Genomic DNA, 23,237 nt, shown 5'->3' on the forward strand with positions numbered 1-23,237 from the left:
TTTTTGGTGCCGCTAGAGAAAATGAACGATTCTGGGACAGGTACATTTTATTCCATCCTTCAAGCCAGCCTTCAGGCTGGCCATGACAAGTCCCGTAACACGAAACGGCCGTCGGGTCAGACGAGCCAAGTCTCTTACCACTTGCCTGACTCCATGCTACCTGGACACGGCAATTCTCATATATCCGGACAACATGGTAAGGGGCACAGACATGCATGAAACACAGCTTTAACCAGAATGACGGAATTTCTTATGTGTTTTAAATAAAGTCAAAGCCTGAGATTTAAACCCAGGTAACTCGTTCACAGAATTCTTTCTTGCTTATTTAAACAAATGGAGATACCATGTAATTTCCAAGTTTAGAGTTTAATAATTATACCCCCACTGTTCGGGTTCGCTCAGGGCCTTGTGCTTTGCTCAGAGCATAATTCGCCCTACTGAAAACAGCCTGCATTTCTATGCATTTAGGTAATATATACTTTTATCTCTGGAATTTTTGTACTGGAATGAATTATGACCAGAAATAATTGGATTTAGATAAGCAACTTTGAGGCTCTTTCATTCTTCTGAATTAATATATAAAGAGCATAACTGGGTTTATTTTGTTTAAGAGCAGACTTTATTAGGAAAATCACGGATTTATGAAATTTTTTCTCCGAGAGGTGTTGTCCCAATAGATACAGTACCAAGTGAACTTAAGCCATCCAAATATGCACAAAAGGGAAAGTCACTCAGAAAGAAAGTTCTAATTTGCATGATCTTTTCTAGGCATTTTGTCTATCGCATTACATACTCAATGCTTGTATTTTTTCTTCCAAAATATAACAGTTAATGTTCTGTCCACTAAAAAAGATTGGGCTGGTTTGCTGTTATTATTCTGTATATTAATTTAAAAAATGGAAGGTTAAAACCAAATTCTGTTTTCGTTCATACAGAGATACAATAACAAAATGTAAACGCCTCAGCGCACCTCTTGTTTCCACAGACCTGTACATGGTTTGTGTAGCAAAGAGAGCTGGTTGCAGGGAACTTGCTGTTTATTGGATTAATAAAACTGTACTTCTGCCCAAGACAGTAAGAGTTGAACATTCGATTGTTCTTGATTTGTTCTTGTTCTTCAACTTTACAGAAATCACTTCTTCATGGAATATAATACAATAATTTAAAATGACAACTTGTCCAAATTTTCAAAAACACCACAATCCTTTGGTTGTACATCTAAACTGACCCTGGACTTCCAAAGGGGCTCCTCAGTCATCAGTACTGAATTCTGTAAGGGATGGGAGATGCTCAGCAATTCTGAAGCTCAGGGCATGTATTTCGGTTCTTAACGATGAAGTTAGGAGCCCAGTTTTAAGCAGACAGTAATAAATACTGTGGCATCTATGAGGAGTGAATTTTCAAGAGAACGCAAGCTGATTCATATTCAAGACTATCCTCTGGTACCGACTTTTACTATTAGGAAAGACTGAAGTGATTTGGTTCATGTACATGCTTATCTTATTCACCATCACCCCATGTCCAACAAAATGACACTTTTCATAAGTATGAGAGGAAAAAAGCTACATTAAGAACATCAGTTAATTATATGTACATATCTATGAACGCTATTATTACTTTAGACAAATAAAAGACAAGATCAAGCAATTTCCCTGCATAACAGCTCCACGTTCAGGAGAAAAGAACCTAAAAGGTTATTTCAGAGTATGGGTCTTGCCATTTACATTACACTACATTTACAGATCATATTCATAAATTCTGCTTTTCAGGAGAAAATGCAGGCACCATTTAGCTCAAATCACAGGTTACTAATCCAGCACTGGAGCAGCTGTGATCCTTTTCATGTTCTTTTAGCAAAGAACATAGAAAACTGGTAGTTTTAGTGAAGTTCACTTGTAAAATTTCTACAACTTAGGGTGGAGAGTACTGCAAATGGACCTCTTAAAATGTGCACAGAAATACCTACAACCAAAATATCCCTCCATTCTTCCCTTTCTAGTGTCCCTAAAATACTCAGCTATTAACACACAGGAACACGTGTCCTACATGCAAATTAGAAATATATTTACAAGCCAGTATCAGATATTTACGGAGAAACAGAGTCATATTTCCTATTCAAACTAATCTGTATTTACATTCCTAAATGTTGTATGTGCACCCACCTCTGGAAAAACAGTCCCAGATGAAAGTTCACTGCCTCTGAAGACTTACTGTAATTGTTTTCAGATCTTGGGAAGCTAAGTCAGTGCACACAGAAGTTACAGTGAATCAAATTCAAACAGATACTAAATTTCTGGAAATATAAAACATCTGAAGTTTCAGATCTGGATGAAGTATACCACTTCAGTAGCTTAAAGGTAATGCTTCCTATAGCTTTGTTCTTTCCTTTGCCAAAATACAGATTTTTTTGCCTCCATGTAAATGAAATTAAGTAGTTTGATCCAACACTCGAAGAAATCAAAGGTAATTTCTTCATTGCCTTCAGTAGGTACAAGATCAAATCCTACTTACAGCACACATAAGGCTACAAATTTGTCACAATCTTGATACCCAAGACAGAATAAAATGCCAGTTTCCTCCCCATAAAAGTCTGACATTTTACAGTGTTTTTTTCCCAGTGTCTTGCAATCTGGCAAGACATTTGGCTCTTAGTTGCCATTATCATTCTAAATACTGTTTGTTTTGAATTAGTGCTATATATTATATTTATATTATGTCTGTATGTTTGACTTGAAGCTATTTAAGACTATTTAAAACATGATTACATTATTGTATATCATATTTAAATTAAAATTCTGATGTTAATATTTTTGCTTTGATAGAAAGCTATGTTTTTCCCTCACAGTTCTGCCATGACAAATAACCAGTGTTAATAATTAATTAGCAAAATATTTTACAGTTGCTAAATTAAGTATGGAAAATGAAATTCATGCACAAATTAATAACTGTGATTTCATGCAGAACACTTCAGTCCTTCTTCTGGGCCATCATTAAATCTTCAGCTACTAATTATTCCGTATCTGCAAAGATTCAGATGTCCTAAAAAAAATGCAACTTTTGTTTGCAGACACTCAGTAGTACTACTAAATTTTCTGCATAATGATAGGATGCATTATTTGGAAGAAAGCTTAGGGATCTGAAACCCTTCATAGAATGATATGTGGTTTACTGTAGGCTGGCACAAACAGTAATGCCAGGCATATCCTAATTTTCAAAGAACAGAGGGGGGGAAAAAGCTATCTTGTTCTACTATAAAGACATCACTCACTGGTGTTGGAGCAAAAAAATTCAGCAGATCTTCAAACTTGAAGAATCTCCCCTACTCAACAATTTAATTATCTGAGATATTGTGGAAATAAACCCCTCCAACATACCACTCCTGCATGCAAAACTTATTTCGTATGTTCTTGCATGCTGTGCTGTCTTGTATCCGATTTCTCATTCACAGTGTTGCTTACTTACGGAGGATATTCATTGTTAAATTACAGTTGGTATGAACCAGCATGCCAGCATACCATGATATTAATCTCTAAAGTATTCAATCATTTAACAATGGCCTCATTATTCAAGGGAACTCTGAGCATCCAGTTTGGGCTGATTTTCTGACATTTCGCTAAACCAATTTATGCTTAAAAGAGTTATATGACTGCAACATAATGTAAAAAAAATATGTGTCTCAGTCAGATAGTACCTCTCTAATAACAGCCAAGAAACTAAAAGGAATTAAAAAGAAAAGGAATTAAAAAGAAAAGCAAGAACTCCAGCTACCACCAGGGACTGTGAACTCAAACTGATAATTTAAAGCTGAAGCATTTTATAGAGTTCACACAGAGGCCATTTGAATCAAATGCATGAGTGAGACTTCTTGAGTTCACAGAGCTCCCATTTCATTATTTACAAATTATAAAATTCCAGGTACTTCGGATGTCTTTGGACACAACTTAGTTTCTGGCAGGACTGTTTCTTATGATTTTTACATTTCAAAATACATATTTTAGGAAGTATATCACCGAATTGCTTCTTTTTCTTCAGAGTATTTATTTTAAACTTTTTATTTTCAGGGCTGGAATGTCGGTTATATTCATTTTCCACATGCTGAACTTTGACACAAGTGCTGCAAAGGAGAACATTCTTCTCTGCCTGAAATTTTTAAGGAGAAACAACAGGAGCATAATTGTGAAATTTTATAATTACATGGACAAAAGTGTACATTGCTTGCCCAGAACTTGGCCAGAATAGCTCTGGTTTTGGGTTTCTTTGAATTTTACTTAATTCCGCCAAGTGTGTTTTCAAAAGCAAAGATTCTTAGTCCATTTATTTAGGCAACTGTAACACAAAGACAGCCTCAGGACAGGGTGTGAAAATGGATTTGATAAGCTACTTGTCCATGATATCTTTGAAATACTCATGCACATGTTTGACTTTAGGCATGTAAGAAGCCCCAGTGAACTTAAATGGGACTATTCATGTTTATCGAGGTAAAAGCATGTTTGTAGGCTCATAACTTAACATGCTTATTTGGTGAGGAAAGTCCTCTCTACAGCCTCAAATCAGGAAATATGCTTCCCGAGAACACGTACGTGCATGTTTCCAGTTAGTGAGTATTTTGTTTTCCCCAGTGCAAGGCCTATAATAACTATGATAATTATTTCTAAGAGGACCAATCTGTTCTTGCTGGCAACTTACCGCAACTCCCAGGTCAGGGCTGCAAAGCAGGAATTGTCGAAAACCTTTTCTTAAGTGATCAGTTTGTCAAGAATAAAATTCAAACTAGATGAAGCTGTCCATCAAGCCATACAGATACATAATTTACAAATCATGTTTTAAACTTTTTAATGTTTTCAAAACACTTTAAAAACCTGTGTGTAAACACAGCCTTTAATGAGGACTCGCCCATTACAAAAACGCATTTATAGGTTTAAAAATATATTTAGAGCCACTGTCTATTATACGAATAATTCTTCACTCTTTATTGCCCACACGAAGATGGAAGTAATTGAACGTATTAGCCTCACTGTGTCAGCCTGGTAAGTATTTTTGAAGAGAGAAGGCTTGTTAAAACCTGTGCTTTGGATCAGCCTCTCAGTTGCTGGAAACTGTTGCCGAAGCTGTGAGTCCCAGGGGCTGCACCAGCTCACCTCAACGGGGCAGCTGCCTCGTTATTTTCTGAGCGCTGAAGTGACACTTAAGATAACATCGAGGGGCAGGAACTATGGCGTAATCAGCACATCTCCTAGCACTCTGCTCGACAGGCAACATTTGGGAGAACCAACGAGCCCTAGACCAACACAAATCTTGCACTCAACCACAAACTCCTCCATCAAGCTTTGAGCGGGTTTCTCTTACTGCACATCTTGGCAGTGCATGTCCTAAAGAAGAAAAGCCAGTGTTGGCAGTGCTGAGCTCCTCCTTGGTTCAGCTTGTCCCCAGAAGAAGCCGATACGGACCAGGAAGTGGTTAGAGCGGCCACGGGATTCGCCAAATAAATACACTCTTCGTCTATCCAGCGTCTTCTGTCCGTAAAAGGACACCTAGTGGGTCTGCCCAGGCGGAACCCTGGATGGAGAGCTATGAAAAGAGACACACCACGTAACCCACCCCTTCTGAGATAGACATGGGGCAATCTACAGGAAGGAGCAAGAATTTAAATATTTTATCATCCTGCTGGGAGATTTTTCCCCAGGAAGAAAGCATTCACCAAAAAAGACAGTGACCACGTCTTGAAACCTGATCAGTAACACTGGATTTGGAAGCAAATTAACTTCAGTCAGGTTTGGGAGCCCTCAAGAACAGCCTTTTGTATATTACTGACCTCAGGTACCTTCAAACTCACTAAGTAAATGAGATACAGTACTCAAACCATAAAGATTTACAAAAAAAAAAAAAAGATCTCGTGCTCAGTTATCGGGCATATTTTGTGAGAGAGAGAACTGTGATTCATTTCGATAAACCCGCAGTCTTCCTGTAACGGGCAAAGGAGCACAGCACATGCAACTTCCGTTGTTCACTAATACACCAAAAAGTTATTAAATTAACTTGTAATATGAAAAATAATTAATAAGAAATAAATATGCTTGAGATACTTTGCTTATATATCTTGAGCCTTTGTGATATACTCAGGTCATTTTTTCATGCCTCTCTTTTCAACCATGAAGGAGGGAAACCTATATTTTTTAAAAAATTGAAAGCTGAGATTCCCATCTTATCGCATGCCTCAGGATCTAAGGGTTTAAGAAACAAATACTGTGAACTTTGCAATAAACTCCTGAAGGCTGGCAACACCAAGGGCAACATCTTCATCAAATATTAGTGAACATCCTCAGTTAGGGAAAAAACACTGCTTGGCAGATGCATGTTTTGTGTCCCAGGGAACAACCTTGCAAAGGAAAAAAATAAACAAAATAATGACAGTGAACAAATACATTCTGCTTTCTGTTCCTCGCTTTATAAACAGACCTGGATTTAAAGGTTTATAAAAGCCCCAGTGCTGACACCGCTCACTTTACTGCTGCTATCATGCACATAAATGGCAAGTTTATCCTACGTAGATAAATTATATTTCAGGCAGCTGAAATATAATCTGCCAAATGTGCTGGGTTTAAAAATTAATAACACAAAATTTACTACAAACACCTGTAGTGGCAAGCAAATTGCTTTTTGCACAACCCATCAGAAGCAACGCGGAAGCACAGAAACAATGTAAACGGGACATATGGTCAATCTTCATGGAGTCAAAGAAACAACCTACTAGAAACAGACCTATAGCCTGCAAATATTTATAAATGTGAGCAACTACTCTGCACAGTATGCAATGCACACAATGGCCAACTCATCAGCCAAGCATCTGCAGTATCAGGCCACGTATTTACTCATCCCTGAAACGTCTTATTCATCAGCAGCACTTGCACCCTTTTCTCCCACTTACTCAGACAATGGGAGTTTTCTACCCTTTCCCTTTCTGCTGTTCAAGAAAGGAAGTTCTCAAAAGGCCAACATCTTGAACAAGAAGCTAAAGTAAAATAAAAGGTCTACAACAGCTATTCATTTCCCAGATGCCTCTGCCCTTCGCTTTCTTTGGGCTTGCTCCAGAGACCACTGAGATCAAGAGAAAAACCTACGGATTTCCCCTGTTCTGCAATTTCTGAAAGCCTTTAAATGTTACTCTACATCCAACATTCCATTTTGTAAGACAATTTCCTAAGTTCAAACTTCAGTTTCTTTTTGATTCCCTCATTCTCAGAACAACAGCTCCTTTGTTTAAGCTTCCATGTTTACAGGAATGTTATCTTATCTCTGGGTTAGCCTTTAATACTGAGCATAGTCAGAAAAGAATCATTGTTTGAGATTTAAACGTTTATGTATGCTTAGATTTTTAAGACACATACACACATACAAACATACTTACAAAATCTAAGTAAATTTATTCTTATTAAAGGTGATCTAATGATGATATTTAACACCAGTTATAACTTACTTTCCTTATCTCCTTTCTGAAATATTTTTCCAAAATCCGTTATGAGAGTAAAATGACTGCATCCTAAGCAAGACAATTTTTCTCCAGCTTGTCTGCAAGGGGAGAGCAAGGTTTAAGTAACAGAAGAGGAGAGGGGGAAGCAAACAATTAGAGTATGGGGAGGACTTTTATAACCGCTGAGCCACCCGAAGCTGAGAGAGACACTCAGTGCCACAGCCAAACTCTGCAATTCAGAGAAGAAACAAACCTGAAATAGCGGGGAACGGCAGAAGAAAATGACCCTAGTTCAAATTCTCGAGTGCATGTAGCGAGGGACACAGGGACAGGGCTATGCCACAGTCACACTTGGGCCTGCAGGAGAGCACGGAGCTACCCTGCTAGCTTTAACCTAGCTCAGGTATCACTGGACGGCTCTAAAGCCCAGAAGCCTCTGCAATATAGATGTTCCTTGAGGAAGTGAAGAGCACAGCAGTGTTCACAACTTCATCAGTTCTGCATGTTTGTGCTCCAAGAACGAGTGCTTTATAAAAAAAGAACCGTTTTGCAAATGCCATTTGTCTAAACCCTAGGCAGTCTTGTCCCTACAACCCCCACCTCAGAGCTTCTTCAGCAGGCCATTCTCTCCCTCATCCCCAAGATCAGCATGTTTCAGACCTGACCAGTTTTGGGAACAAAAAAAAACAGTTAAAAAAAAAAAAATCCACCTTGCACAGAAAGCCTTTTGATTTATTCCTCATTTTTGAGGCCTTTGTGTTTTTAATCCTTGCTCTGCCGATTCTGTCTTGCCTCTCTCCTCCCCTCAGTGGAAATTTGCTACTCTTTACAACCCTGGCTCTCTGCAGAAAATTGATTTCCCCTAGGATACAGCCATCCTACTGTTCTATGCATGGTCATTAGTGGCCATCCTGCTCACCACAGAGACAGACATGGTGGCACTCCTCCCTAGCTCCTTTAGCACAGACAGCACACAGTGGGAAAATATGAACAACCTACAAACTTAACTACACCTAGAGTTCACCACAGGGAATGAACTCTAAAATCAAGGTGTACCAACACTGCAGTGAAAGGTGTGCCTGAAGCGCATGTTGGTATGACCATGTTAGCTTTAGCTGATTTTACCTGGGCACCAGCATCAGGGTATTCAAGGGCAGACTGCATTTCAGCACAGCCTGCAAAACCTGAGAATGTGGGAAAATACCTGGGTGCTGCAGTTCTTGCTGTTTTAGCTGCTTTACAGACAGTCTGCCTGCCGGCTTCACCATCTCTGCGAGATCTGTGATCTCACCTTTGATTGCAGTCGAGCCCCAACCCGAGTGACAGGCAGCTCTTCCCTTGGCTCTTGCTTGGCTCTGATGCCAATGGGTAAAACAAAATGTTTTTGCTCTTGAAGCAGCTTATTCATTCTCTATAAACATCCTGTAGATGAACTTTAAATTGACTCCTTGACCCTTGGGGTCCTTGTAAGAACTTCCCCTTGCCCCTGCTGGCACAAAAATGAGAAGAGGAAGGGGCTGAGCAAGGTAGGTTACACGACACCTTCTTCCATTTCCAGCTGGGGATTTTTATAGGCGATGGAGCTAACCTTTCTCACTGAGTTGTTCTACTTGTTTCAGCAGAATTAAATGAGGACAAGGATGAATAAGGGCCAAAGACAGGAATAAGGCTAAAATTTTGGGGAGTATAATTCAGCTTCTTTAGTTGAGGTAAAGTCAGTGGAACTAATAGCAGTGTCTTGAAATCAAAAGGCAAATTAAAAAACAAAGCCTTTTCAGAGAGTGTTGAACAAAGAAAACTCACAGAGGTGAAAACAACAGCTAAAAATAATTTTAAAGGTTAGTTTTGAAGTTAGGAGAGGGGCTTAGCTACTGAATTTCAACTTGGTTTTAAAGAAGTCAATAAAGCTGAACCCTAATGTGGCACATCAGGAAAGCTAGAGTGGGTAAACTGCCTAAGCCAAGAAAGTCACATTTAAAGCTCACATTGTCCAGCAATGCTCTGCAAATTGTGCCAGGATTTCTTTATATAATTCTCACTAATGCTGGCTGATGCTAGACGAGGAAATCCTCCGCAGACGAACAGGGCAATCCATCCCATAGTAGGCTCCATAAAATAACACGCTGCATGGAAATTTCCAAACACCTCGGCACAATATGGGTGAGTTGAGGATAAAGTTTCAAGCCTGAACTCTATAACTTCCTGTCTTTTGCTAGTCTACGCAGCTCTTTAATGTTATGTTAATATCGTTTTTGCGGGTGCGATTGAGTTACCCGCTGCTCTTGATGCCAGCATTAGTGGATTTCTGTGTAACAGGAGAGGGCGGTTTACGGCACATACTGTTGCTAAGCCCCATTAAGCGGCCTAGCTGCAGACCTCCTGATAGTGGCCAGGAGGGCTCCCTCGACAGGAGGCGGGAACGCTTCCCTGCCGCCGTGCTGCGCTGCCCCGTCCCGCGAGAGCGCCTGCCCCACCGGTCCCCTGGCCAGCCAGAGACGCTGCGCCCACCCCAGGACGCCGCCGACAGCGCCGGGACGCCTCCCGACGGCCGAAGGCACCGCCGCCGCCGTGACTTGGCAGTCGCAGAGGATAGAGATGTATTCGCCTGGCGACATTTTGGCTCCAGGTGCGACCGAGGGCTGCTAAATTCTTCGCCGAGAGCCTGCCTCACACACTGGTGACAGCTACTAACTGAGTGGTGCAATCCTTGCAAAATCTCCTCCTGAAGTCGGTGTGGAGAGATTAACGCGCCACATGCGCGCAAGCTGCAGCAATCCTAGGACAGCCACCGCAGGGGGATTTAGCCCAATATTCTCATCGATACCCTCATGCTGCTAACCAGCAGCTACTACACAAGTGATCTGCATTACTATCGGGCAGAAACAGTCCTCTTCAGAAGAGGAATGCATTAGGGAAAGAAAACGGGGGGGGGGGGGGGGGGGGGAAGAAAAAGAAGAAAAAAGATAATGGAAATAAGAAATAGGGAGGACCAGGAATGTAAATCTGTTCCACATAGTTGGCTCAGTGCGCACTAAACTGCGCTGACAAACAACAACATCCAGGGATCTGCAACCTATTCCAGTCCCGCTTCTTTCCACTCCGACCTGCCTCCTCCTGCCCGCACAATGCCTGCTACGCTGGCCGGCGCAGCCACAGTCACCCCCTTCCCGCACCGCTGGGGCGTTCGTCTGCAGGCGTGCGCGCGTGACAGCAGCCTCAGGTCCCCCGTGTGCTATGGGAATGGCACGTCAGACAAGAGATCTGCTCTTGTGATTAGGGGAATTCTGTCTTTTTATCGAAGAGCAATAAAGACAGCCAAACAAATGCAGGAACCTAGCAAGAACTAACAATTCAGATCCATGTTACAGAAAGCCAGGTTTTTCCTACTGCTCACTGAAGATAATTGATGAAATGCCTAAAAGTTAAATACAATAAAATGTGTGTTTCAGTGCTCTTAGTATTTTAGAGCTGTTTCATTACAGTCTGTCTTCCCCTTCTGTAAGGCCTGCAATCACGTCTTTAGTCCAATTCTTACATTAGGTAATAAGGAAAACCGTGCCATGAGTATATTGCCCTTTTTTATTTAAGCCCCACTAATGTCTTGGTCATATTCCATCCTGTTCCATTGCAGCAACCAGTTTTGTTTTCCATTTAGAAGCACTTGCTAGGAGCTTATTTTATTCTGAGACTCAACAGACTGCCCTATTTGAATCCTTCAGCTCCTTGAACTGTCTGTGTGATTATGTATGAATTCATCTGTTATGCAGTTCATAAGGCACTTAATAAACTTTATATTGAAATGTTTGCACTAAGTTACTGTACAGTAATTAAAAAACTTCATAACCATACTCCATTTAATTGACGATCCTAAATTTGGTGTTGATTTAAGTAAAGCTGAGGGGACAAGAAGCATTAAAGATGACTAGAGAAATTAAGTTCTACAGAATTAAGATAAGATAAGGCTTAGATCCAAATTCCTTATTATTTTTAAATAAAGCATCTAGGCTATTGTAATTTTTTTGTCAGATGGTCTTTTGGTACTCAAAGCCAAGGGTGGATAGACATGTGATTTACAATCAAAGGTAAACAAAACCTCGTAGGTAGAGATAAGAGGTTTTGGTTCTGACACACTTCCAGGACCAGTGTACCATGGTCTCTACAGGGTAAATATTGCACCTTGCTCCATTTCTGCCAAGGCACTGTGGCAGCCCTTTCAGCATCGTTTCTCCCGCTCAGGAACATCATCCTGCTCAGGATGTTCCAATTATACCTCTCATCCTTTTAAGGACACATACAAACAGACATGGTTATATAAACAACACGTAACAACAAATCTCCATAAACATGAAAAGGAAACAATTTCTAGCCTCAAATAATTAATTTTAAAAACATTCAAATAACCCCTGACGTCATCTGTAGTCCTTGATGAAATTATCCAAAAACCCTGGCTTATAATCAGAGACTGAAGAGCTCCACCTATTTTGATTATTAAAGAAAAAAGTCTGAAAGCTGACTTGATTATAGTGCATAAGTACATCTGGGAGGAGGACAGGAGGAGAGGGAAAGGATCAGAAAGGTCCTTAATCTGATTACACCAAGAACCAACAAGTAAAAATTCAACACCAGAAGGCTGATTTGGAAGCAAGTCAGAAATTCTGAGCAGGGACCACAGTTAATCAAAGAACAAACTGTTAAGAACAGTGGTAGGCTTGCTACTGCTTCCTATCCTCAAATCCAGAGTGGGTACTTTTCTGGAAGATACTCTTTAGACCCACATAAATTGCTATATTCAGTCCAGAAGCAAATGAGGGAAATTTAAGGACCTGAAACAACCAGGAAATAATACTAGATCATCCCTTGGATTCTCCTCGATCTTAAATTCTATGAATCTGTGAGTCATTTTATCCCTTTTAGGGATTAGGTCCCTACTATAAAGAAGCTAAAAAATTAATGTTCTTCTTGAATCAGTGAATTACAGAAAATAATTGAGGTTTCATAATTGGATTATAATCTCAGGGGTATATGGAAATGCTGAACTGGGAAACTGAAGTGAGGAAAGCACGTCTATTTTATTTTTTTTATGTGATCACCACACAGTAATAGCCATAAATGCTGCACTTATTACCTATATTGCACTGAAACAATAATATGACTCTGATCCTGCAATAAATGCTATGTGAACAGACTGCTGTGCTTCCATGAAGTTCTCGTGTGAGATGCGGCGCCCACCGGCAGAGAGCTTATTTCAGAATAGGACTTCACTAGCCTCATTGCTGTTACCTGTATTATTTTGGGGGAGTTGCCCCAGAACTGTGGGTAGGTACTTTCCAAACAGTGCAGGAGAATAGTCTTTGCTTGCCGTAGCGCTCATGAGGGGGACATAGAAAATACATACCCAGAGAAAGAAAAAACCTTTTGGGATTTCAGTCAGATCAACATCTTTTAAAAATTAAGCTGAAAACATTCCATCTTTTCCTGTCTGTTTTATAATGAGGCAGACATAAAACCTCTGACGTAGCTGCAGAAATTCTGAGAAATGCCTTCTCTAGTGAACATCTTTTTAAAAAAAAAAATGCAGTTTTTAATATAAATCTAGCAGCAGCGCTTGTCACACAAATAATTCTGGGAAGTTACCAAATACTTGGAATGAAGGACATCGCATGCTACATAGCACAGAGCTCTTGTCGATGCTTGTTTGAAACAGCATGGTAAAGTCTAGCAGCTGAACACAATGACATTTTTGTTTTAGTGCTGATAATATTCAATAGCTTTGCCATCAAAGCTGGCCTGCCACTTCCCCTTGTATAGAAATTACAGCCATGCTCTAAGATCCTTGCCTTTAGCTGGAAGCAGTAGCCAGGTTATTCCGGTTTCTGGGGTAGGGGGAAGGGATCGATTGACTTTACTGTTTTTTTTAAGCATGGCTAGTATCGTTTCCTCACAGCATAGCATTAGGACAACGTATTTTTTGAACAGACCAGAAGATTATCTGCATCATACCTTCTAGAGAAAGGTTACCGAAACAGTTCTGCTACACAAATGTCAGAACAGGAACAGTGATCTCCCTCATCTAAAAGTCTGCAGACTCCCAAACTGCATCCCAACTAGAGAACTTCCTATTCCCTTCTCTGCTCTTTCTGCACGTACACGGCCAGTGCATCTGCTTTCCCTCTGCTGCTATCCATTTGCAAAAGACAACCGGTCAGAAAGACCCACTGATCTTGACCCTGCAGAACAAATACCTCAAACGGCAGACAAATCCAGCTTCAAAACAGAAGCAGCAAATATAACCAAAACTTTCCTTGCCACTATTCCCATGGAAAAAAAAAAATCACAATAACATTACTCAGCCTCCTGCCCGGAAAGCAGAAACCTAGCACCTCGGTTTTGCAGAGCACCTTGGGAGGCTGGCAAATTCAGACAGTCGAGGGTTTCACGGTCATAAAGGTCCTTGCACGGAGCAACACCCACATTACAAAACTCAACACTTGGCCGATAGGCACCCACGATGCAGGGCCTCTTTGGCCTTTGGACAGTCTGCAGCCACGAGGGTTTTCAGATTCTGATCATTTTACATAAATAAGAGGAAGAAAGCCTCGTTGACGTATCCAGTGGTGATGCCGCGGTTGACTGGCCGCACACACAAAACATGCTGGAGAACTGGAGAAAGGAAGAGGACAAGGAAAAACTGGAAACACGCACATCTTGGAAGAGATCAGAAGCAGCTCATTCAGTGAGTTTGCCCTCTTTCTTCCTCAAACACCCTTCCTGCACACTCAGCAGAGTAAGTGGCTCTTACAGTCGTGCCCTTCACACAGCTACACAGAAGACTCAGTATTTCTGTTATGAGCTCTGTTTTTTTTCTTTTCCCAAGGACTTTAATTAAAATTCATCAGAAGAAATGTATTCAGCAGCAGCGTCTGAGAATGCTGCCTCCTCCCCTATCTTCCATTAAATCAGGTTCATCCAACTTGAAAGGAGATGAGAAACTCTCACTGACACTCTGTCACACTCCAGTGAAAAGACGGGCACATTCAAAACAGGGAAGAGTGCAGGTGCTCATTTATTACTTTACGCAGATTATTTTTCTGCCTTTCTTCCCGACAATGGGAACGTTCACATCCCAGATGGAGCTCTCTGTAATGCTGTGGGCAACTGCTGACCTAGAGTTTTGTTTTCCCTGATGAAAGAGGATAGGTAAAAAAAGGATCGGTTCATTGCCTACCGGGGCAACTTTAATGTTTGTTTTTTAACAGTGCGAGACATTTGGAGACTACGGTAATGGGAAAGGAATATACAAGTAACTTTTAAAGGATAATAGGTAAAGGAGAAAAAAAAGACTGTGCACATCCATGCCCATATTTACACAGTGTGAAGATGTAATGTTTATATAACCGAGCCCAAAACTGCAAATCAACAGATTTCAGAAGCCAAGATGTAGGCAGTTGAAATTCAAGTTCACTGAGTTGTACCATTTTGGACCCTGGGGAGCAAAGGCAAAATGTATCTAACAGCACTACTAAGCACCGTCACTATGAAGATGTCTCCAATGATAGAATGAACAAACCATGTCCAAGGCACTACATTCCTCTGCTTTTGTGTCTGCTTTAGACACCCTTAATGTTTACTATTTGGCTCTTGAACACAGTCATTTTGACCTAAAAATATTAACCTGAAATTCATTTTTCTTCTCCTCCCTATCTGTCATCGTCTTTTAGGAAAGCCCTGATATAAAGAACTTGAGATAGAAAAAGACAAAAAGAAGAACATAGATTTCTCCAGACTAACCCATCGGTGTGTTTCACCCTGTTCTCAACATACTGACAAAAGAGAGGAACAAACTCACGCAGTCCCCTTACTGCTTTGAATCAGCATGTTTAGTCCAACAGGTCACCTTCGCTGTATTAGGTCAAATCTTTCCTAAGACTTTGCTTTCCTGATTTTACTTGAAATAACAAAGCAAATCTGTTTTCTTCTCCCTCAAGTACGGGCATTCCTCTGGTTCCCGTGAAGACTGATCTCTTCAGCAGACTTCAGAGCCATTCACAATTCTCGTATTACCAGGATACGCTGAACCAAAACATCCACTAAGATTTAAGCAGGAACTACTCTATATGATGCCACATGGTTCCTATATAAGCTAATCCCAGTGAATGAGCACTCTTACCTTCATACCATTGCAGTCTCTACTATATCACAGAGAAACAGTGTCAAGTGGTATTAATTATAAGAGACATTATGTGGTTCTGTTCATATCCATACTGAATCCATAGTACACCTTGCTGTAACAAATGCAATGTTACAGAAACCAGTACATTCCCTTATATCTTCAAAGATTACTCCTTAATTTCTTCTACTTCTAATTTAGAATTTACTTTACAAAACAAAACAAACCTTTTTTTTTTTGAACTCATTATGGGGATTTTATTTTGTTTTTATTTTAATCATAATGCACAGCAATTCTTTTTTAATTAAAATTTTAATACAGGGAAAAAAAAAGAGGAAATTTTCTTTCCCCATCCCTTCCTTTGATTAGTTCTCACATACTATCTATTTGTTGTTATTTTCATGAAAGATAAGAAGAATAAAAGTAGCCACGAATTTCCAAGTCTTGCTGTCTTAACACATGGCAGAAATGGCCATGCCACCATCGTGAACTTGCTATAAAGTTCACTCTAATTGACGGTTTTATACTTGTTGTAGCTACTAGCAAAAAGCTCCTATCCTAAAAGGCACCTTGGACCCACTTGAAACCTCAATGAATTCAGCAGGTTTCTCTTGGGGCAAAAGGAAGACACAGAGTTCGTTTCAAAAATAGTCCTCATTTTAAGTAATGTGTGCATTTTCAACTAATAACCTCAGTTTCATTATCCTCGGGGCTAGCGCTTTAGTAGAACCCAAGTGGCAACAGGCTGAATATTTATTCAGAGGTTCCACAGGGACAAAAACAAGGACATTCAGAGTCGAATGACAGGCTAAAATCTGAAACTTGATGACTTGTCAAGGAGGGAAATTCATGATACCTTCAGCAAGGGGAAAAAAGAAGGACTTGGGTGATTCACACAAAATACGGATCGAAAAACTGTTGAGAGAAAGCAACACTCATGACAATCACAATTCAGCAGGGATTGCGCATACTTGGAAAAACTCTGAACTACGAGATTCTGGTTCATCTTCCACAAGAGTCAGCCTGACTAGCGTACAGACTTACTGCTCTTTAGGTTTAATTCTTTTTGCTACTGTTGTTTTAACTAACTCCTTTAATTCCACCCTGGACCACACATAAGTTGAAACTTGTTGAAGGGTGATAAGATACCTAATCCAAACTTTCTTTTCAAAATTATTTGTTGTTTTTGGGGGGAAAACTAAGAGGGCTTAACTTCTTTTCCCCCAATCCCCTTCTCTTTTACAAAAATTCTTCTATTAAAAAGTTATGGGTTTAAGTCTTCTTCAGTGCACACATATAAGAAAAGGCAGACAGAAAGACAAAAATACTCAGAGAAATTGTGATTTTTTTGAAATGAAAAACATTTCAAAGTAATGAAGCTCAAAATTTTAATTTGTATATGAGATTTCTTTCAGTCAATCTCCACAAGGATTTAGTTAGTAAGAACATGCAAGTATGTGATGTGCCCAGTGTGTCAACAGGGGACTAAGAGAACTGTCTATGTTTTTGAGAAGTTTGGAATTCTTCTGAATGAAATACAGTACTATGCATGAAAATAAGAATGATGGATTGCAATTTTTCCAGAGATAATCCTTTGTATTTCGCTTGCACAGCAAAGACTTTACACATTTTTGTGTCTATAATTTATGAATTTTACATCTTAACACTGACTATCTTTTCTTTTGATAACAAGCATATTTTGGCCAAGAAGATGCATGTGTAATGGTTTGTACCAATGCACGGTACACAGACTGTGTATCGCGGAGATTTAAATCCTAATGGTATAATATTTACTACTATTTTAAGGGAATGCTTAACATCAGAGTTTTAGAATACCTTGTTCAGATGATCAATATGATCAGGGATGGATATAAAATCTCTTTTTAAAAAAAAACTGGAGAAAGGATAAGAGAGGCATAGCTGCATACCACAGGTTCCATATGTATGCACTTATGCCTCTCTTATCCTTTCTTCAGTTTTTTGAAAGCCTTTTTACTCAATTTTCATTGAAAACACAGAAAAAGATACATACATAAAAGAAGAGCCTCTCCTTGCTTGCTAAACATTCCTACTCACTCTTTTTCAACGTAACCTTTGACAGTGTCCTGTATGAAGTCCCAAAAGATACAGTGCAACCTAACAGCTCTCAGCTGCAAAGAGAGTCTGATGCAACTTTGCTGGACACATGTTAAACCAGATATTGAGGATCACAACCATACAAGAAGAAAATCTTCCAGTAGCACTTTTTTTTTTTTATTTACTTGGTTACAGTGCAGCCTATGATGACTTGTTTTCCTTTAGTTATATGAACAGTTTGACAGATTACTGTGACAAGGTTACTCTTAAATTGATAAAAGGTTTGATAGTGTTGGAACATTTGTCAGAAATGTCTGACATCGTGTGTAATGGACTCTGCACTTCAAGCATCAGTGGCACTCCAGTCTGCTGTTTTCTGTTTAGTGTGCAATATACGCCACAGAAAACCTCACAGCAGAAATACAGAAAAGCAGGCAGGATTCACCAAGACGGCCCCTTACTTTATCAAACACTTTTGATAAAAGTTATCTATTCCGTAGCCACAATGACAAAAAAAAAAAACAAATAAAAAATGTTACATGTCACTTAGAGGGTAGCCTTCTTGCTGGAATAAACTTGGAAATGGGAAGTGCTATGATAAATGTACATAGCCACAAGCATTTCCAGCATTCCCTATACTTCTAAAAGAGAAATGTTGAGATTTTAGAACATTCTTCCTCAGACCTGCCAAACTTCAGAAACTGCAAGTGACAGTTGTACTGCTGGCAGCCTTGTCACATGCTTGGGCCAAGAAATGGGTTCAGAAGGGCTCGCTCGAGGTGCTGGCAGCTAGCCTAGGGGAGCTAGTGTCCCGGGCATAAGCTGGCTTTGGTGAATACCCTTCCAAATGCAGCTCTTAAAAAAACTTGTATTGAAAACAGTAATATATTGGTTTACAGATTGGATTCAGGATTTCACTTCATATCTTGTAGTAAATTATGCTAATATTTTTATGCAGGAACCCTAAGAGCTAGCATCTTGTGCTGTTTTGTGAATACCTGTTTAACATATGAAGGCTTTTAGCCATATATGTTATCTTTCCTTTGGGTGACAAAATCCCACTGATCTAAGTGAGAATTGGGCAAGCAAAAAAGGAGCTGTATAGAAGGCACTCATTTCTAAAGACACAAATGGATGCGCAGAATAACTTCCACTGCACTTTAGATACTGTAGAGTGCTGCTATATGTACTGCATTTATTGGAAAATGCAGTTAATAAAACAAGGATCTGGACCTTTATCCATCTCTACTACATAACCATCTGCAAAGCTAAAGAAAATACCTTGCTGCATATTACTTTAAAGAACTGCATGATGTCATGACAAATTCTTGTATTTTCAGATCTTTCAGTTTCCCTATATCTGTCTTCCCTTTTGTTTTGATAAATACTTCTAATATTCTGAAAAAAAAATTATCTATCTGGCTTCTCCTCACTTCCACTCAGCCAAAGGATAGAAAATCAGCAAAAGAAGTGTCAGTATTTTTCTTAAAGAGCATCTGTTCACACAGGAACTCCATGATAGCAAGACAAAACCCTATAATCATAGACCAGATGAAGTTTAGTGGAGCGCATTCAAAATTTTGTCACAGTACTGAAAGGAAGCTATGAGATAGTTGATGTGCATTTCCCACAAGCAGACAGGGAGTAGGGACATGCTCTCTGCACCTCGTGATTCAATACTAGTGCCACAGCTGACTTGTGCCTCACACTGTGACTGTAGCACTAAATAGCAAAGCCATGAGGCTCCTGTAGGAGTAGTTAGTTCATCCCTGATCAACTGCTCAGCTGAAAGCATTTCTCTGAACTTAGAAAGGATCAGGCTATAAGCAGATATATATCAAAATAGTTCTGTGAATGTCAACAGAGCTACAGTCAATTTATACCTACTGAGGATCTGGCCCTTGAACTGGGATTATCTGTCACAAGCAGAAAGTGTCAATGAATATAGATTGTACAAATGTCAGGCAGGTATATTAACAATCCAGCTTGTATGGAATATGAAAAATCACCGGTATCCTATAATCCTGTGAACACTAAAGAAGTTCTACTTGTTGTGATTTTAGTAGAGATAATCATGAAATATCAGTCACAGGGAAGAGTCCCAAGCTCCCATTATTCTGCTCAAATTCAGAAATCACTCTCATGAAGGCTTTCCTTCTATTATCCAGTCCCAGATGGCCATGTCTGGATAAAACCTACTTGGAGTTGTTTTTCAGCACTTCTGGTCAAAATCAGGAAGTGCAGAATGACATAAAATGGAACATCACTTTAATTTTCTACTCTTATTGAAAACTTCAAAACAGCAGCAATTGGAGTTCAGGTCACTAGATCAGCCTCAGACTGTTTCTTATTTTACCAACATCCATTTATTGATCCCTAGTCGAAATGCTGATTTGCAATGAAAAACCTCAGAGATGCTGGTCTCTTTTGAAATAGACTATTCTATGAGAAAAGCACTGCAGAGCTCCATTTCATAGGGTTTTTCTTTTCTTTTTTTTTTCCATTCTTTCCATGTTCTTATTTTACTACAAAAAATGTATACTCCTAAATTCTAGCCAGGCAATCTCAGCCTGGAATCTCAAACTGGATTATTCCCCTCTCACACATTATCAGTAATAATCAAGACTCTGGAAATCAAACCAGGGTCTCATTTCTATCCATATTACCATTACATTCAATCAACAGAATAGGGGTAATTGAGTGCACTGTTTTAGGAAACAGCTCGGCTGAGGATGCACAAGGAGTAAAGAGCTCCTTTCCGCTGCCTCTCCAGTTTTAACAGGAATAAACCACACTAAACCTGGGACTTATCGAGAAAGTTTGCAAATATGACTCTAAAGATATACAGGGAGCTAGAAGGTGATACTTTCTACACCATCAGTTTTCAATGGAACAACAGTTAATTAAATATTTGTGACAAGGCCACCTTTGCTTGGTTTCATACTTTGCAATCCTTTAGCCCAGCAATGTGTGACATAGCAATCAAAAGAGGTGATAAATGACTGAGGTGGGAACATCCATGCTTTGTTGTGCACCAGGTTATGATTTACAAATTATTTTAACTATAAAATCTGTCATTAAGGAGCTTTTCTTGCTGTGCTTTTTTTTTTAGGCAAAAAAACACATAGCCAACGTGAAGGCCCTCCTCACCTCTCTAGCCCCCAAAACTCATTTTCAGAAGGCTTTCGACAGACATTAGCTGCTTGAACCAAAGGAATAACAGTCAACCTTCAAGTGCACCAGGCCTCTATTATCTTTACGCGGACACACATGAGTGCAAACTTAAGGGCCAGCTTTGCCATTTTCCTGCGTTTCTGTGACAGTCAGGCACATTCCAGTCAAACCAGAAGACATACAATATTTTCAGTGCACTTACGGCTGGCACAGCTTGATAAGGTCCTGGTCGGTGGTGCCGGGTGGAAGGCCTCGAATGTACAGGTTGGTTTTACTCAACTGCTCGCCGCTGCTGTTGTTGCTGCTGTTGTTGCTGCTGTTTGTGCTGGGGCTGGGAGGAGCCATGGGGTGGGGAGCGGGTGCATAGGACTGCTGAAAGCAAGCACAAAAAAAAGGCCATTATTGGAAACCAAAAGCATCATGGAATCCTGTGCTTTACTGAGGTAATTCAGAATTAATGGCATTCTTGCCCTGCCCTCCCTCCACCCGCCTGCCCGCAGCACCTATCCCAGCCCTCCGGCTAGTAGTACCCTTCAGAACATGAAGGAGGGCCAATTTTGGTTTCAAGTGCGTTTTCGACTTTTTAATCCAGAATTCAAGTACCTGGATTACCAGCGTACTTTATCCCAATGACAAAACGAGGCTTGGAAGTGACGGCCGCGCAGGAGCAATTTGCGTTACGCACAGAAGTTAAATGCGGTCAGCTTTAAGAATGTTCTAAGACAAATTTAAGAACATTCAAAGCCCGGTAAGGATTTTCTAAATCTGTGGGGCATCCAGCACAGGTGCAGGTGGGTGGCAAAGAGGTAGCAACCCTGAGAGGAGAAAACAAGAAGCCTAAGGACATCCTGGTATTACGGATGGTCTCTCACCCTGGAAAATCGGGCTTGGGAGAGATGATCAGAACAGCACCTCCTGCTCTTAAAAACATACTAGTCTCTGAACGAACGCAAACGACATGCAAAAACTGAGCAATGCCACTTCAGAAGGGCATTGCTGTCACGGGGAGAACCACACACGCTCCCCTACTCGCCGCCAAACACGTGCCAGGAAAGATGCGCTACGCAGACTACCTAAGCACCCCTGCCGCGGGCAGCAATGGTGGCTTTCGGCTGCTGAAGCCGTCCCAGCTAGCTCGCCCTCGGCATCGTTCCCTGCGACACAGGCGGCTTGCAGGCAGCGGGCAAACAGGAGCAGCTGTTAGAAAGCAGGGCAGGACCTGCCCTGTCCCTGTTATCCGCCGGGGAACACGGCTTGGGCAGCCCTGGAAACTGGAGTCCAAGCTCCAGGAAAACAGCCACCTGCTGAGAGCAGGGAAAAGCAACTTTCTGCACCTCCTGTATCAGAACCGTTATTATGCACCTCCTGTATCAGAGCCTTGGTAGATGGATATTTTTAAACCAGTAGCTTGAAACGGTTTCAAACAAGTCCCTTTATCTAGAAGAAGCAAAAAAAGATAGAGCACTTAAGGAGAGCATAACTGATAGGTGAAGCTGGGCTTCACCACAGAAGAGGCTCAGAGGCTTTGATGAAATACATAAAACCGCACACTTGCAGAGATCCCTGGCTTCCTTTTCCATCCTTCTTCCCAGTTTCTCTCATCTGAACCAGGATTAGGAACACCCTGTTAAGTGCCAGGACATAAGAATTCCTCTACGATCTAGCCTGGTTATAACGGGACTGAAGTAGGACCCATTAAAAACAAAAATCAGTCTAATAGACAGCGTGATCGCCATGTTAGCAGGTAATGACATTCACTCTGATCTGCAGTAAGAGTGAAAGGACAAGGCACTTCCTTCCCTGGGCATCCGGGTTGATGCTCTTGCTGACAATCAAAAGCACTTAGCGCACACGGATCGCATTACTCGGCACACACATTTTATCGCTGGGCAATTCCCACCCACCCGAGCGTCAATGTCATTCCCAGAAATAGAGCCGCGAAGCAGCAGGGCCGAGCAGCAGCCCTGCGGGATCGCCTCGGCAGCGCCCCAGCGCCGCGGGCACGTCCTGGAAACGAGCCCTGTGCTGCGGCGCAGCTGCGAAAGCTGCCGGCGACTGCAACCTCCAGCTAAGCCCTGAAAGCATGAATCTTAAAATAACCTGGTTGAAACTATATTTAAATCTCCGGACGCTCCAGGGCCATGGCAGAGGTAAATGCGACTGCAGCGTATGTTTGGCTTGAGCATAGTAAGAGCTTAGGAAATATCCCATGGTCATTTTGCACATTTTGAGCGTTGGCGATATTAAAAAAAAGTCAAGGTAGCATGCTTTACCCCTACACTCCAATTTTAACATACACTGCATGCATGTGAATGACATAAGGCAAAGACAGAATTTTCTCCAAGCCAATAC

At 40.7% G+C, this 23,237-nt stretch overlaps 1 protein-coding gene across 10 annotated transcripts in view; it reads right to left on the minus strand.

Moving 5' to 3' along the window:
• RBMS3 (RNA binding motif single stranded interacting protein 3) overlaps window positions 1-23,237 on the minus strand; it is a 761,325-nt gene that overhangs the window by 327,020 nt on the left and 411,068 nt on the right. For 8 of the 10 annotated variants that reach the window (XM_064506140.1, XM_026098805.2, XM_064506143.1 and 5 more), the window contains one exon: window positions 21,088-21,257. In XM_064506140.1, coding sequence (XP_064362210.1) covers window positions 21,088-21,257 — 170 coding nt within the window. The remainder of the gene's footprint in view (window positions 1-21,087; window positions 21,258-23,237) is intronic. The other 2 variants (XM_064506141.1, XM_064506145.1) reach the window with 1 other exon arrangement.

This window comes from Dromaius novaehollandiae, chromosome 2, assembly GCF_036370855.1.
Source record: "Dromaius novaehollandiae isolate bDroNov1 chromosome 2, bDroNov1.hap1, whole genome shotgun sequence".
Taxonomy (NCBI): domain Eukaryota; kingdom Metazoa; phylum Chordata; class Aves; order Casuariiformes; family Dromaiidae; genus Dromaius; species Dromaius novaehollandiae.